Raw genomic sequence first — 16,074 nt, forward strand, 5'->3', positions numbered from 1 at the left:
GTTTGTCCCACGAATTGATGTAAAAGTTGTCTGTGCCATCTTCCCCATAAGACAAGATGTGTGGAGTGTGGTGTTCTTATGTTATAAAATGATCATAATAGAAAAAGAGAAAAAATAAATTAGCTAATCTATGTGAGCTTGTAGATCAGATATTTTAAAATAGTGATATTAACTTTTTGAACGTAATTTTCTAACCATCTTTCTATGTAAAGCAAAGGTATTAATCTACAATATAGTAGCATACACCTGATCCTACTCTTCCTCCTGGTGTAGAGTTGGCAACTCTACTGCCTAAAGCTCACCCACCTGCCATGCTGCAGCATGCTGCAGCTATTACTTTAGCTGGAATAGGTAGACGCTCGAAAATTAGCATCACCCTATATCAGTGATACACATTAAGGCCCCTCTTGGCCATAACAGCGCCCGGCTCTCCTAGACCTCTGTTAAAAGGTAGGTAGGCCTACTAGGCTACTGGCAGAGTGTCAGGGACCCCCATGTCTCAAGGTCAGTATGGTTAGGAATGTAAGTTATGGATTGCAGTTTACTGTAGCCTACACATGTATACATTTAAAATAAATAAAACACAGAGGATAAACTATGTTTGGTAATGAATTCACTGCCGGCTACTTAGTACTTACATGTTTTCTATGTGTTGAGAGGTGCAGATGGCTCTCAGCAAGATGGTGAAAGTCAAATCAATTAATATATTATATTAAATATCCAGACCGGAAAGCCGAAATAATAAGGCAAACGTGCCCCATGTGGACCCGATGCATTTGATGTTATGAGCTTTAAACGTGCAGATTTGGACAAGCTATACTGCACGATAAACAAACCACACGGCGTCTGTCTGCATTGTAAGGTGAGCCCACACAAGAATTGAGGGTTTGAGGCCTATCAATATTTTACAGGTGTGCTCAGCTCACTGCTCCTCGGTGTCGAAAATAGCTGACCTACAAGCTCACAACGCGTCTCTTCTGCGACGCGGTGTGAGCTTGTGGATGTGCTATTTTCAAGGCTTCAGGCCAGCCCACATGGCCAGCCGCCAGCAGGGGAAGATCGGTGCGCGCCCGGAACCATTGATGTTACTTCATGAGTTTTCCACGGAGATCCTTCGGTGACGTACTATTGACAATGCTCTTCTTCAATATGTTCTAACTTCTAACCAGAGTAATCTAGTAACCGAATCCAGAACCAAGGTACGGTTAAATGTTGTTGTTTTAATTGTCCTAAAGTATGTTCTCATGTAATCATAAGTGGTTTTAGTTGAGTCGTTGTCGAATATGCGTAGTACACTAGTACATCATGACTTTGTATCGGTGGATTTATATGTATGTCACGTGCTAGTTATGTTAGCCTAGGCTAGCCTTCGTTTCATGGATGGCATCTTCTCGTTTTATCTCTATAGAATGGCCGACGCCGCAGAAACAGAAGCACTACACCACTACGAGGAGAAGTTTGCCAATAGATTTACCACGGAAGACGAAGAGTATCAGCTGTATTTTAAAAGGCCAGCCGACACCCCGCCTATTGTTGACGACTGGGTGCGTGGAAGAGGCAGAGATAGGTAACTGCACATTTTGCTTCCGAATTACTTATTTAAACATTACATAACCATTAACATACTGTCAGTGGTGGAAAAAGTACCTACACTGCAATGTAACAACTCTGTTACAAGTAAAAGTACAAATGTATTGGTATCAAAGTATACTTAAAATACAAATGTAAAGCAACTCATTATGCAAAATGTCTCAATTCACAACTTTTCAAATGTATCTTTTGACAATATCCGATCTACAAGCTCACAATGCATCATACCGGCTATTTTCTAATGGCCGAAATGTGGCTGAAGTGGATATGTTTTGTAATAATAATTAAAATCTACAAAGTAACTAGAAGATTAGCAATTCTGGAAAATTGCAAGTGTGCTTGCTAAGTACACTATGATGATGTGTATGGTGATGATGTATTTCCCATTTGGCCCCTATTCTGCACATCCTATCCAAAAAGTTATTATGGCACCAGGATAAAGTTACTGACCTTCATGAAATACAAATGTACTTAATTAACCATCCGAATGGCCTAGGAAAGGCTAAATAACACAATTATTCTGTTTCAAAACTAAAGACATTTAATTAATAGAGTTATTTAATTAATTTATATTATCTGTACAAATAGGGGCATGCATGTAGAAAGCTCCCTCTGTGCGAATCAATATAACTGGGTCATTTAATTTGTAATGGAATTAAGTCCTACTTGCATCGATTAAAACAAGCAGACTGTTGCACTGAAAGTGCCTGCAAACGAAAACGGAAGAACACATCTGCTTATTTGCTATATTCTATGAAACTAATTTGTGAAGTATAGTCAGATGAAAAGGAGTTTTGGATTAAGCCAACTCGTCATTCTCTGGCAGGGTGGGCTGAGATGGACTGCTTATACTTTACCCCTCCAGGTCAGTAAGCCTAGCCCCCTTTCTGAAACCAGCTCCTCGCCACTCGCTCTACACACTTGCCCTCGATATGCGCGTTCACGCGAGGCTGCGCCATATTAAGTGTCGTCCGAAACCAAGCAGCCTTGAGTGGAAGTGGCTTATAAAGCCCTCAAGAGCGAGTCTGTGCCGATCTAGACTCGATTGCCTTGTGCAGCCCTGCTCTCTGTCCGCATGGAAACCGCGACCTACAAATGTAAGAACCACCACAAATAAATGATAAATAAACTCCTCCTAAACAATCTTCATCTGATGCAGAATAGACAATGCTCCAACTGATGTTCACAAGGGCTCTTTATTTACCCCACCGTGAAAAAACTATAAATGAAACCACACAAACAAAACAACTTTTAACACAATGATTTATAAACACCATGGATGTATATGACATGTCATTTTTGACAGTCACGCTGTATTTCCTTTTTCCATATTAATGAAATCCACATGTCACACAAACATACACGATGCAATGCAATATAACTGTACAAACAAAATAACAGGTAACACAATTGCATGATGGCAACGAATGGTGTCTGTTTCCTGTTTCTGCACAAGGAGGGCGAGTGTATTTCCAAACAGTTTTTTATACCCATGCACCCTAATCAAGGGAACTTGATTCAGCTGGAGGGGAACTTCCTGACGAGGGAACCTCCCGAGAGCACTTCAAGTCAAGGGACTGGTTTCAGAAAGGGCCTAAGGGTCTGATTTCCAATAGCCTGACCCAGCCACCGTGCTTTCTGGTCTAGAGGGGCGGGCGCCGGGCGCGCATGGAGCAAGTGCTGGAGAATATTGGTTCACCGATCGCCCCTCCCCTCCCTGGTAGAAAACGGCAGAGAAAACTGACGTCACCATTATTTTGAGCGATGCCCCTCTGCACTGTAGTTCACTCCCACTCCTAGACTAGGAAATTATCTCGAGGCTAGATTTCCAGTAGAGTTACCTACATTCCTGGCTCATCTGTCCTCACTGTAGGTGTAGGCCTACAGTGCATTTACCTCTGTGCGTAAATGCATATGACGCACTAAAGTAGGATACCCCCCTTATGCAAGTAAAGGTGATATATATTGTGGGTTAATATTAGGCCTGTGTTGTGCCTGTGTTTACACAAACACTAAAGCTGGCCATTCATTGTCAATGGCATTCAATGTTTGTGTTAACACAATGTTTGTGTTTACACAAACCTTCAAAGCTGGACATAAGCGCCCCTCAAAAATCCACAGTCCACTGATGATACATTGAGAATGTCTGTTTGATTATCTGTACTTCTGTTTCTAACTCCTAGGTATCAGGACCAGCGTGGACACAGAGGCCGTGGATGGGGAGGGGGGCGAGGGGGTGGAGACAGGGGTTGGGGAGGAGGGGGTGGAGACAGGGAATATCGTGGACAGGATAGAGACAGACATGGGCACGGGCATGGTAGTGGGTATCCATCAGGACCTCAGGGTGGATATAATTCAAGACCTCAGGGTTACAACCAGAGATCATCTCATGGCCACTACTGATATTTTCTGAAATAGCTCACTGTTGAACTATTTTCTGTATTTATAGTCTATACAGCTTCATAACTTGTATTTCTTTTTCAATTGTCTCTCATGGCTAAAGTGTTTAACAGACATAATTTGTTGATACACTAATTTGTGTATAAATGTGTAATGATACCACTGGGAGATTATTGTAGAGGGCACAAATTGCTAATCTCAAACAAGGTCCACAACCTTTTTCAGTGTTACTGTCATAATATTTGACAACTAGAGATCCTTACAACTTCTTAAAGCTATACAATCCATAAGATTTATGTCTATTCTCTCTCTCCAGACGTAACGTGGCAATTGCAATATCTGATATGATATCTCATATGTCTAATCCAATGTGCCATCTGCTTCTAAATAAATAACTACAGTATTGACATTGTCAACCAGTGCATTATATGTCCTATCCAGCACCAGGAATGTATTGATGGAAGTGTACGAAGATTACTTCCAAACACTGCAGATGTGCAGTAACATACAAGATTGGTTAAACGGTCTTATTCATTCATATAAATCCTGGATTGTAGCTTTAAAGGATTTGTTTCTGCTAATCCTGGAATTCCTTTTTGTTGCAAATTAACACGGGTAACAGAATTGTTTGCCTCGTTATTTGACAGGAAAGCAGTCACAATTTTGTCTGTGGTTGCAGTACCACACACAAAACAAGTGACATTTTATATATAGTTGGAAAATGTTTTTCAGTGTTGACTAGATATTCAGCAGGTCTGGATGTTTGTACTTGTCTGGATGTTTGTAATGGGTAAACTGTATTTTCTTAATTCAAAGTTGTACACTTACTTTCGTGGTCATCTCCCAAAATATTAAAAAATAACTTTTAACTGTTTTCATTTTGTGATGTTATGGAGCTCATGCCTCATCAGCCAAATGTATATTTAGCACAAAATGACCGGGGGCTTGCCAACTACATGTATATTGTGTGTTAATCAGTCTAGAAAAGAGTTCAGCCCACAGCCTTATCAGGTGATACAGTATATAGAGGGTATGCGCATTGCGCATGCTTAAAGTGAATGGCACATCGAGTGGCAAATCGAGTGGCAAAGCAACAGAAAGTGAGTTTAACATTGTTTAATGTTGTTTAATGCAATCAGATTGGACTTTTCTGTTTGGATGCATGGGCTGTCAAGGCCAGAAAGTAGTTTTTGCCACTCAGTAGGCATTCCTGCATAACTTTTTATTTTTGATGATAGAGACCAAAATAATAAGTTCAGTTGTATAATATAGATAGAAATAGCATAGGGAACACATTAACTGATAGTCAAATGCATACAGCTGTAGAGAGATTAAAGACAATTGCTACAATATATTGCATGCTAATTTAAATCCGTGTAAAAATAAACCCATAAACAACACTGTGTATGGTGAGGGACTAAGGGACTTGTCTCAAGTGAGAGAGTACCCTTGGCTAGGTCTGCCGGGCTGTCGGGGCTCATGTTGTGCATTTGTGGTGATGCAATGTGACAGCGTGCTGGCAGGCATGTCCTCAATGATGAACTCATCTTCTACAATCAGTGCTCCATGTCTCCCATCTAAGTGCACGCACACATGCGCCTGAATGCAAGCATTAGCCCCCACCACCACCTCCAACACACGCACGCAAGCACATATACAAACAGACCACATCCCCCAAGCCCTGCAGCAATCGACGACCTACATGTGGTGTCGGAGTGCAGTCGCTATAAGGTTGGCCCAGGCTAGCCAGTTGATGTAGGACATGACATGAGTGAAGGAAGCATTGCTCATGTACTGCATTTTCTATTGAATCTGAAACCCAATGGCTTTGTAATGGTCATGCAACTGTGCAAATATGTAGCCACATGAGCACACACACACCAACATAACGCAAGTAAATGCACATATTGTACACGCATATATTATAGACAATTATGTGTTTCAAAATCAACCATTAATAGTTTCAGATGAGATAAGCAGATTCCTTTGAGATGTGGTTGTGTCTGATGTTCAGTCTATCTTGCACTATTTATATCTTCCCACGCAATGCTCAGCCCCAGGCTTGTGCTGGCCTGTCATCTGTTTCTGATGCTAACATGAAACTTGTGATCTCATGTTTTAGGTTAAAGGGGTCAAAACTTCAAAATCTTTGATTTTTCAATTCTAAAATCCGGTTGTGATCATTTAATCCAAATTTCCAGTGGTTTGCTCTCTGTAGGCTGCAAGCTGTATGATGTGTAACAGTGCAGATGAAATAATAATCACTCATGTGCCTACTATTTACATTGCTGATCACATGAGCAAATTCAAGAGGATGATAGAATAGCATAGTGCAAATTTTGCTCAGATTTCCTCTGTGTAGTGGGTGACTCAATTGTCTGTGTAATTTCTTCACAGCAATATAAAACACTGAGTGAGAAGTGAACGTAGCAGAGTGCTCAGACTGCTTTCAGAGGCTGATCCTCTTGGAGAAGAGCTACTTCAAATAATTTCTAATTTCCACATTTTCTATTTGAAATGAAAAGGCATTTGTTCTGCACCCAGTGATCCAGGAGCCCTGGAGTGAGGCTCATAGAGCCCCTATGCATGGTAATTAAACAAAGTCATCATTAGGACTGCATATTTGCATAACTCCTGCAAACACCAACTCGACACAGTGGGACACACACAGCTGTCTTCCATCTGCTCCAGATGTTTTGTTATCGCTAAACAAGAAAGGTTCCCGCACCTCATAGTTCATATTATCCTCATGGATTAAGACTCAATTATCTTTTAGGGTCCCCCTACCCATAACAGGCAGTCTGGTGAGAACACAAATACACTACTCTAGTTGTAAGGCTTATGTGGGTGAAGAAAGCACGTAGATGTTTGATCATACAGGACTTACAGTCTAAGTCTATAAAGTAAAGTATTAGAGTATTTACATTATATTTGCTGCATGTAAAAAAAAAAAAGATCTTAAAAATATGTGTCAGGTCTGTTAGTCAGATTTGATTGATTGACATTTTTATTTCACAGTATGTAGAATGGGTACATTTCAAACGAAAGCACAAGTCAATACAAAAACTGCTATGTTAGTCCTACTGTATAGGCTGAGGGGCCTACATATTTGAGCATTACCCCTAGGTATCCCTAGGGGCACTATCAAAGGTAATAGAGCATGCACATCCACTCTAGCCCAGGTGCTGGACAAATGACAGTACAAGAGAAAGAAATAGAGTCCGCAACACTATAAGGAATAACTCAGCTCCACTGGTTTATTAATTCACCGTTTCGATCACTGGGATCTTCTTCAGGAATTCATTACTGAATAATCTATCCATGTCCCCACCAGGCCGACTGGCCTACCCAGGGCTGTGTAATAGGCAGAATGTGACATTGATTGCAGGGATGATGGTGCAGAGGGGTGGCAGTGGCTCAAGGGTAGAGTGACCGGATGGGAAAAAAAAGGTTCCCAGTTCAAACCCGGGCTCCCCCAGAGTTAGTGTCAAAGTGTCCTTGAGCAAGACTGAACCCCTAATTGCTCCCGATGTGCAGGTTGGTGCCTTGCATGGTTTCATCTGGCATCGGTGTGTGAATGTGTGTGGGTGAATGTAATGCACAATCTCTGTAAAGCGCCTTGGGTGAATGCACCATTTACCAGTATTGTCTCAACTGTACTAGGCATAGACATACAGTATGTGTTGTAGAGGCATGCCCCATGTACACTACTGTTACACTGATGTTACACACTGTTACACTACGTGGTTACACTATTCTGTAACGGTTACACCACTGTGTTACACACTGTTACACTACTGTGTTACACACTGTTAAGGTCCTTTCAGATGAGCAGAGATTAACGCGCCTAGTAATTCATTTTCAATGAGACCTGCATTCCTTTTGTACGCACAGAGAAGTCGAGGGGCGACAACGCAAGCGTATTTACGTGATCGCGGCCCCGTGAAATTGTCGCGCTCGTTCTCATGCACACGCCATCTTTTCATGCACACTTTTGCGGCTTTCGCTTTTTTAATTTTTTTTATGGAGGGACAGACAGTAGGCTGACAGGAAATGGGGAGAGAGATGGGGGGATGACATGCAGTAAAGGCCGTCAGGATCGGGAGTCGAACCCGCGGCACACTGCCAGACTGGATTACCAGCCAAGGTGCCTGGACTGTTGAGCCAAGGCCCAGGCCTAGACCTGTATTCTATTGAGCTTTTTTTTACGCTTGCGTTGTCTCGCCCCTTATGAGCAGACCTGGAGCAGACCTGCAGGAGAGAGACGGGAAATGACACTCAGCAAAGGTCGTCAGGATCGCATTAGAGCCTATAGGCTCTATTTTCGTCTATGCTAAAACGCTTATCCTAAACTACTTTTTTTTACAATTTGGAAAAACATTTTTGAAAAGTTAAAATGGCCAATCTACATCGACATGTTGTGAGCTTGTAGAATGGCTATTTTAACTATTCAAAAATGTTTTTCAAAATAGTAAAAATCACACCCGTGTGAAGTGAGTGGTGCAACTCCGTTTGGGGGTCTCCAGGGGTTCCCTCTACTGCAGGGGTTCTCAACCCATGGGTCGCGACCCCTCGCGGGGTCGCCAAATTATTTTGGGGGGTCCCCAAATATTTTTTTTTTTTCTTTTATGCAACTGAATGGCTGGAAAATGGAAATGAAGAGTTTACATATATGATTATATCTGGTTTCAGTATTTATTTATGGTGTATTGTCTCTATTATAAAGGTTATTGTAGCAGTCAATTTATATTGGGGGTTCGGGAGGGGTTGCCAAAGCATTTCCGGGGGTCCCCGGCCAAAAACATTGAGAACCCCTGCTCTACTGCAGGGGTTCTCAACGTTTTTGGCCGGGGACCCCCGGAAATGCTTTGGCAATGTCTCGGGACCCCCGCCCCGCCCCCTCCCGACCCCAATATAAATTGACTGCTACAATAACCTTAAACCATTTTGGTGTTTTAAGCATTGTTATAATTTAGCTATTGAAAAATAGCAGATCTACAAGCGCGGTACGAGCTTGTAGGTCTGCTATTTTTGAAAAATCGTGAAAATAAAATTTTAAAAAAAATCCTTTTTTCTTTTTTTTTTTAAATAATTTGGGGACCCTCTAAAATAATTTGGCGACCCCCCGAGGGGTCGCGACCCACGGGTTGAGAACCCCTGCTCTACTGTACTGTCTGTCACACCTGAAATCATCATACAGTTAATGTGTGTGTGTGTGTGTGTGTGTGTGTGTGAAATGAAAGCTCAAGAACTTGTTTCCAGCCAGGCCCTGCTCATAGAACACATTTCATCGTAGTGGTTCAATGCCTTGTTCAAGGGCACTTCAGCGGTGGTAATTTTAACGTGGCGGACCGCTGATTCGAACTGGCGACCTTCCGGTATCAAGACCGCTCCGCAATGCGTTTGGCCACCGCTGCCACTGCCACCTGTGTGTGGTGTAGGTTGCGCAACAGTGACACTTTGTGGTGAAAACCAACCAAATGCTATTTTCGTGCTCGGACACAGCCAGGGACAGACGGACCCAGGGACACACATAGCTGTCTACCACTCAAAAAAGGTAAAGTAGTAAGAGAGCCCCTATGTGGTAGGCGGTGGCCTATGTGCCTGTACCGATAGGCCAGCGGGCGCCCATTCTTTTATTTTTTGAGAAAGCATTCCATTAAACTTGATGAGGGGCTTTCAAAGCTAGCTCACCATATTTAGCTGATTTGTCTCATTAATGTCAGTTGACCATTGAAGTCAAATCTTTTAAATTCCTGGGTATTTATGCAACATTACATTGCAGACTGGGTGCAATGGTGCATTTTATATAGTATGTTATTGCCATCTACTGGTCAATTGTGAATACAGCATAACATGCACTTGTAGGTATAGTGCAGAGGCATAGCTCAGTATATTAGACCAGCGGTTCCCAAACATTTTGTTACCTCCAGACCTAGCTGACGCACCCCCCCACATGGAAATATAAATTGCATACACTATATAGAGACATTTATTTCCTATTTATATGCACATATGAACCTGAATATGGCATATGCAGCATAGGCTATATTCTGCATATACTTGCCATATATTGGCATAATATATTTAAAACTAGAAAGGTCGCAATTTAAAAAAAGTTGCAAAGTGTGGTTGCCGCAGTAGCTTACATATGCCCCTCCCACTGATATTGCCAGCCAATTGCAATGTCACGTCACCCCTGCGATCATGCGTAAGTAATTCAGAGGGGATTTATCCCCCAAAAATCATGTTTTTGCGACAAACGGTTACATTTCTCGCATTTGCGGCGCCCCCTATGGATGAAAATGGAATTGCTTTTGGTACTTGGTTGATTGAACCACCCGCGACATGTGATTCAAATTTGGGATGGATTGGACATTTTGTTCGTGATTTATGGCATTTTTTGTAAAATAGGCCCCTCCTACTATCTTCGGACGACGATTACGGCCGAACGATACGCACTACCAAAATTCTGCAGTTGGTGTTTTAATCGGATGGGTCCCGAGATCATGTGTGCCGATTTTTGTGAGATTTGGACAAAATCTGTAGGAGGAGGAACAAAAAGTGTGTTTTGGAGAAAATTCAAAATGGCGGAAAATCTATCATGACGCAAATGGGCGTGTCCTATATGGGGAGATGCGTCATGATCCAAGGAATCCAGGGATTTTTTTTACGACCTACGGTTCAAGAGTTATAAGCCAAAACGTAAAGTGGGCTGTTATAGCGCCACCATGAGGCCGACCGATAACATTATACGTTGATTAATTTTAGTAATTATTATGAACCTACCCTCCAAGTTTTGTAACTATAGTGCTTACAGTCTCTGAGGAAAAAATACTTGAATGTGAGAAAATGCGAATTTTATTCACTAATAAATTAATATCAATTAAACTATACAACATTTCTCTTAAAAAAATACAAGCACATCCTTCCCGATGAAGCCGGTCAATTTGACATATGGCTCAAGTGCGTACAGTCAAAACTGTGTGAGGAGTAGCGAATCAAAAAAAAGACTACTCCAGTGGAATAAAGTGTTCCAATTACAAGAGTCTGGTTGCCCTTTTAGGGCAACCACACTAACTAGAAAGAAGCAATTCTGGGTAATTGCAAAGTATCGTTGCCTCCATCACACCCGTCGCACCGATGTCGTCGGGGACCCAAGGAGTCTGCCAGGAGGTGTTGTGTTAGAGGCCAAGTCCAAACAACATGCTATTCAAATGTGGTGCTGGTCGGATCCTGATTTCAAAAATAAGCCCCTCCCACAAATTGTACGAGTCAATTAAATGGTCACATCACCCCTGAGATCATGTGTAAGTATTTTAGTGCTGATGGATCCCCCCAACATATTGTTTTTTCAACAAACGGTGACATTTGTGGCATTTGTGGCGCCCCCTATGGGTGAAAATGGAATTGCTTTTGGCGCTGCATTGATTGAACCACTCTCGATATGTGATTAAAATGCGGGGTGGATTGAACGTTCCGTTCATTATTTGTGGCATTCTTTGTAAAATAGGCCCCTCCTACTAACTTTGGAAGCCTATTACGACCAAACGTTAGGGAATATAAAAATTCTGCCTGTGGTCAAGTAATCGGATCGCGCCAGAGATCATGTGTACCAATTTGTGTGAGATTTGGACAAAATGTGTTGGAGGGTGAGCAAAAAGTGTGTTTTGAAGAAAATGCAAATCGCTAGAAAGGTCAAAACGCCACGATGCGCTTTTTTCATCGCTAGAAAGGTCAAAACGCCACTATGCGCTTTTTTCATCGCTAGAAAGGTCAAAGCGCCACGATGCGCTTTTTTCATCGCTAGAAAGGTCAAAACGCCACGATGCGCTTTTTTCATCGCTAGTAAGGTCAAAACGCGATGATGCACTTTTTTCATTGCTAGAAAGGTCAAAAGGTCAAAACGCGACGATGCGCTTTTTTCAAAGCTAGAAAGGTCAAAACGCGACGATGCGCTTTTTTCATCGCTAGAAAGGTCAAAACGCAGCGATGCGCTTTTTTCACCTTTTGACCTTTGACCTTTCACCTTTTGACCTTTGACCTTTCATCGCTAGAAAGGTCAAAACGCCACGATGCGCTTTTTTCATAATTTTTCGCTAGAAAGGTCAAAACGCCACGATGCGCTTTTTTCATCGCTAGAAAGGTCAAAACGCCACGATGCGTTTTTTTCATCGCTAGAAAGGTCAAAACGCCACGATGCGCTTTTTTCAAAATTTTTCGCTAGAAAGGTCAAAACGCCACGATGCGCTTTTTTCACCTTTTCACCTTTGACCTTTTGACCTTTCACCTTTTGGCCTTTGACCTTTAATCGCTAGAAAGGTCAAAACGCCACGATGCGCTTTTTTCATCGGTAGAAAGGTCAAAGCGCCACGATGCGCTTTTTTCATCGCTAGAAAGGTCAAAACGCGACGATGCACTTTTTTCATTGCTAGAAAGGTCAAAAGGTCAAAACGCGACGATGCGCTTTTTTCAACGCTATAAAGGTGAAAACGCCACGATGCGCTTTTGTCATCGCTAGAAAGGTCAAAACGCCACGATGCGCTTTTTTCACCTTTTGACCTTTCACCTTTTGACCTTTGACCTTTCATCGCTAGAAAGGTCAAAACGCCACGATGCGCTTTTTTCACCTTTTGACCTTTGACCTTTTGACGACCTTTTGACCTTTGACCTTTAATCGCTAGAAAGGTCAAAACTTGTCATCATTTTTCGCTAGAAAGGTCAAAACGCCACGATGCGCTTTTTTCATAGTTTTTCGCTAGAAAGGTCAAAACGCCACGATGCGCTTTTTTCATCGCTAGAAAGGTCAAAACGCCACGATGCGCTTTTTTCACCTTTTGACCTTTCACCTTTTGACCTTTGACCTTTCATCGCTAGAAAGGTCAAAACGCCACGATGCGCTTTTTCACCTTTTGTCCTTTGACCTTTTGACCTTTGACCTTTTGACCTTTGACCTTTCATCGCTAGAAAGGTCAAAACGCCACGATGCGCTTTTTTCAACGCTATAAAGGTGAAAACGCCACGATGCGCTTTTGTCATCGCTAGAAAGGTCAAAACGCCACGATGCGCTTTTTCACCTTTTGACCTTTCACCTTTTGACCTTTCACCTTTTGACCTTTGACCTTTCATCGCTAGAAAGGTCAAAACGCCACGATGCGCTTTTTTCACCTTTTCACCTTTGACCTTTTGACGACCTTTTGACCTTTGACCTTTCATCGCTAGAAAGGTCAACTTTTTTCATCATTTTTCGCTAGAAAGGTCAAAACGCCACGATGTGCTTTTTTCATAATTTTTCGCTAGAAAGGTCAAAACGCCACGATGCGCTTTTTTCATCGCTAGAAAGGTCAAAACGCCACGATGCGCTTTTTTCATAATTTTTCGCTAGAAAGGTCAAAACGCCACGATGCGTTTTTTTCATCGCTAGAAAGGTCAAAACGCCACGATGCGCTTTTTTCACCTTTTGACCTTTGACCTTTTGACCTTTCACCTTTGACCTTTCATCGCTAGAAAGGTCAAAACGCCACGATGCGCTTTTTTCATCGCTAGAAAGGTCAAAACACCACGATGCGCTTTTTTCATCGCTAGAAAGGTCAAAACGCGACGATGCACTTTTTTCATTGCTAGAAAGGTCAAAAGGTCAAAACGCGACGATGCGCTTTTTTCAAAGCTAGAAAGGTCAAAACGCGACGATGCGCTTTTTTCATCGCTAGAAAGGTCAAAACGCAGCGATGCGCTTTTTCCGCCTTTTGACCTTTGACCTTTTGACCTTTCACCTTTTGACCTTTGACCTTTCATCGCTAGAAAGGTCAAAACGCCACGATGCGCTTTTTTCATCGCTAGAAAGGTCAAAACGCCACAATGCGCTTTTTTCATCGCTAGAAAGGTCAAAACGCCACGATGCGCTTTTTTCATCGCTAGAAAGGTCAAAACGCCACGATGCGCTTTTTTCATCGCTAGAAAGGTCAAAACGCCACAATGCGCTTTTTTCATCGCTAGAAAGGTCAAAACGCCACGATGCGCTTTTTTCATCGCTAGAAAGGTCAAAGCGCCACGATGCGCTTTTTTCATCGCTAGAAAGGTCAAAACGCCACGATGCGCTTTTTTCATCGCTAGAAAGGTCAAAACGCGACGATGCACTTTTTTCATTGCTAGAAAGGTCAAAAGGTCAAAACGCGACGATGCGCTTTTTTCAAAGCTAGAAAGGTCAAAACGCGACGATGCGCTTTTTTCATCGCTAGAAAGGTCAAAACGCAGCGATGCGCTTTTTTCACCTTTTGACCTTTCACCTTTTGACCTTTCACCTTTCATCGCTAGAAAGGTCAAAACGCCACGATGCGCTTTTTTCATCGCTAGAAAGGTCAAAACGCCACGATGCGCTTTTTTCATCGCTAGAAAGGTCAAAACGCCACGATGCGCTTTTTTCACCTTTTGACCTTTGACCTTTCACCTTTTGACCTTTCACCTTTTGACCTTTGACCTTTCATCGCTAGAAAGGTCAAAACGCCACGATGCGCTTTTTTCACCTTTTCACCTTTGACCTTTTGACGACCTTTTGACCTTTGACCTTTCATCGCTAGAAAGGTCAACTTTTTTCATCATTTTTCGCTAGAAAGGTCAAAACGCCACGATGTGCTTTTTTCATAATTTTTCGCTAGAAAGGTCAAAACGCCACGATGCGCTTTTTTCATCGCTAGAAAGGTCAAAACGCCACGATGCGCTTTTTTCATAATTTTTCGCTAGAAAGGTCAAAACGCCACGATGCGTTTTTTTCATCGCTAGAAAGGTCAAAACGCCACGATGCGCTTTTTTCACCTTTTGACCTTTGACCTTTTGACCTTTCACCTTTGACCTTTCATCGCTAGAAAGGTCAAAACGCCACGATGCGCTTTTTTCATCGCTAGAAAGGTCAAAACACCACGATGCGCTTTTTTCATCGCTAGAAAGGTCAAAACGCGACGATGCACTTTTTTCATTGCTAGAAAGGTCAAAAGGTCAAAACGCGACGATGCGCTTTTTTCAAAGCTAGAAAGGTCAAAACGCGACGATGCGCTTTTTTCATCGCTAGAAAGGTCAAAACGCAGCGATGCGCTTTTTCCGCCTTTTGACCTTTGACCTTTTGACCTTTCACCTTTTGACCTTTGACCTTTCATCGCTAGAAAGGTCAAAACGCCACGATGCGCTTTTTTCATCGCTAGAAAGGTCAAAACGCCACAATGCGCTTTTTTCATCGCTAGAAAGGTCAAAACGCCACGATGCGCTTTTTTCATCGCTAGAAAGGTCAAAACGCCACGATGCGCTTTTTTCATCGCTAGAAAGGTCAAAACGCCACAATGCGCTTTTTTCATCGCTAGAAAGGTCAAAACGCCACGATGCGCTTTTTTCATCGCTAGAAAGGTCAAAGCGCCACGATGCGCTTTTTTCATCGCTAGAAAGGTCAAAACGCCACGATGCGCTTTTTTCATCGCTAGAAAGGTCAAAACGCGACGATGCACTTTTTTCATTGCTAGAAAGGTCAAAAGGTCAAAACGCGACGATGCGCTTTTTTCAAAGCTAGAAAGGTCAAAACGCGACGATGCGCTTTTTTCATCGCTAGAAAGGTCAAAACGCAGCGATGCGCTTTTTTCACCTTTTGACCTTTCACCTTTTGACCTTTCACCTTTCATCGCTAGAAAGGTCAAAACGCCACGATGCGCTTTTTTCATCGCTAGAAAGGTCAAAACGCCACGATGCGCTTTTTTCATCGCTAGAAAGGTCAAAACGCCACGATGCGCTTTTTTCACCTTTTGACCTTTGACCTTTTGACCTTTGACCTTTCATCGCTAGAAAGGTCAAAACTTTTTTCATCATTTTTCGCTAGAAAGGTCAAAACGCCACGATGCGCTTTTTTCATCATTTTTCGCTAGAAAGGTCAAAATGCCACGATGCGCTTTTTTCATCGCTAGAAAGGTCAAAACGCCACTATGCGCTTTTTTCATCATTTTTCGCTAGAAAGGTCAAAACGCCACGATGCGCTTTTTTCACCTTTTGACCTTTCACCTTTTGACCTTTGACCTTTCATCGCTAGAAAGGTCAAAACGCCACGAT

At 42.4% G+C, this 16,074-nt stretch overlaps 1 protein-coding gene and 1 long non-coding RNA gene across 3 annotated transcripts in view; one reads left to right on the forward strand and one right to left on the reverse strand.

Moving 5' to 3' along the window:
• Positions 1-2,670, reverse strand: part of homer2 (homer scaffold protein 2) — a 48,045-nt gene extending 45,375 nt beyond the window's left edge. Inside the window, exon 1 of one of the 2 annotated variants that reach the window (XM_079498043.1) lies at positions 2,448-2,670. Coding sequence is in view for 1 of the 2 variants with exons in the window: in XM_079498041.1 (XP_079354167.1) it covers positions 639-640 (2 nt within the window). In the remaining variant the exon portion in view is untranslated. Of the gene's footprint in view, positions 1-638; positions 974-2,447 lie in introns of those variants that run through there. The other variant, XM_079498041.1, reaches the window with a different exon arrangement.
• On the forward strand, positions 1,041-3,862 carry LOC306921007. Its single transcript, XR_013789721.1, has 3 exons — positions 1,041-1,199; positions 1,409-1,567; positions 3,774-3,862. It is a non-coding gene; the product is annotated as an uncharacterized lncRNA (long non-coding RNA).
• The last annotated feature ends 12,212 nt before the right edge of the window (positions 3,863-16,074 follow it).

Source organism: Electrona antarctica (genome assembly GCF_951216825.1).
Source record: "Electrona antarctica genome assembly, chromosome: 3".
Classification (NCBI taxonomy): Eukaryota; Metazoa; Chordata; class Actinopteri; order Myctophiformes; family Myctophidae; genus Electrona; species Electrona antarctica.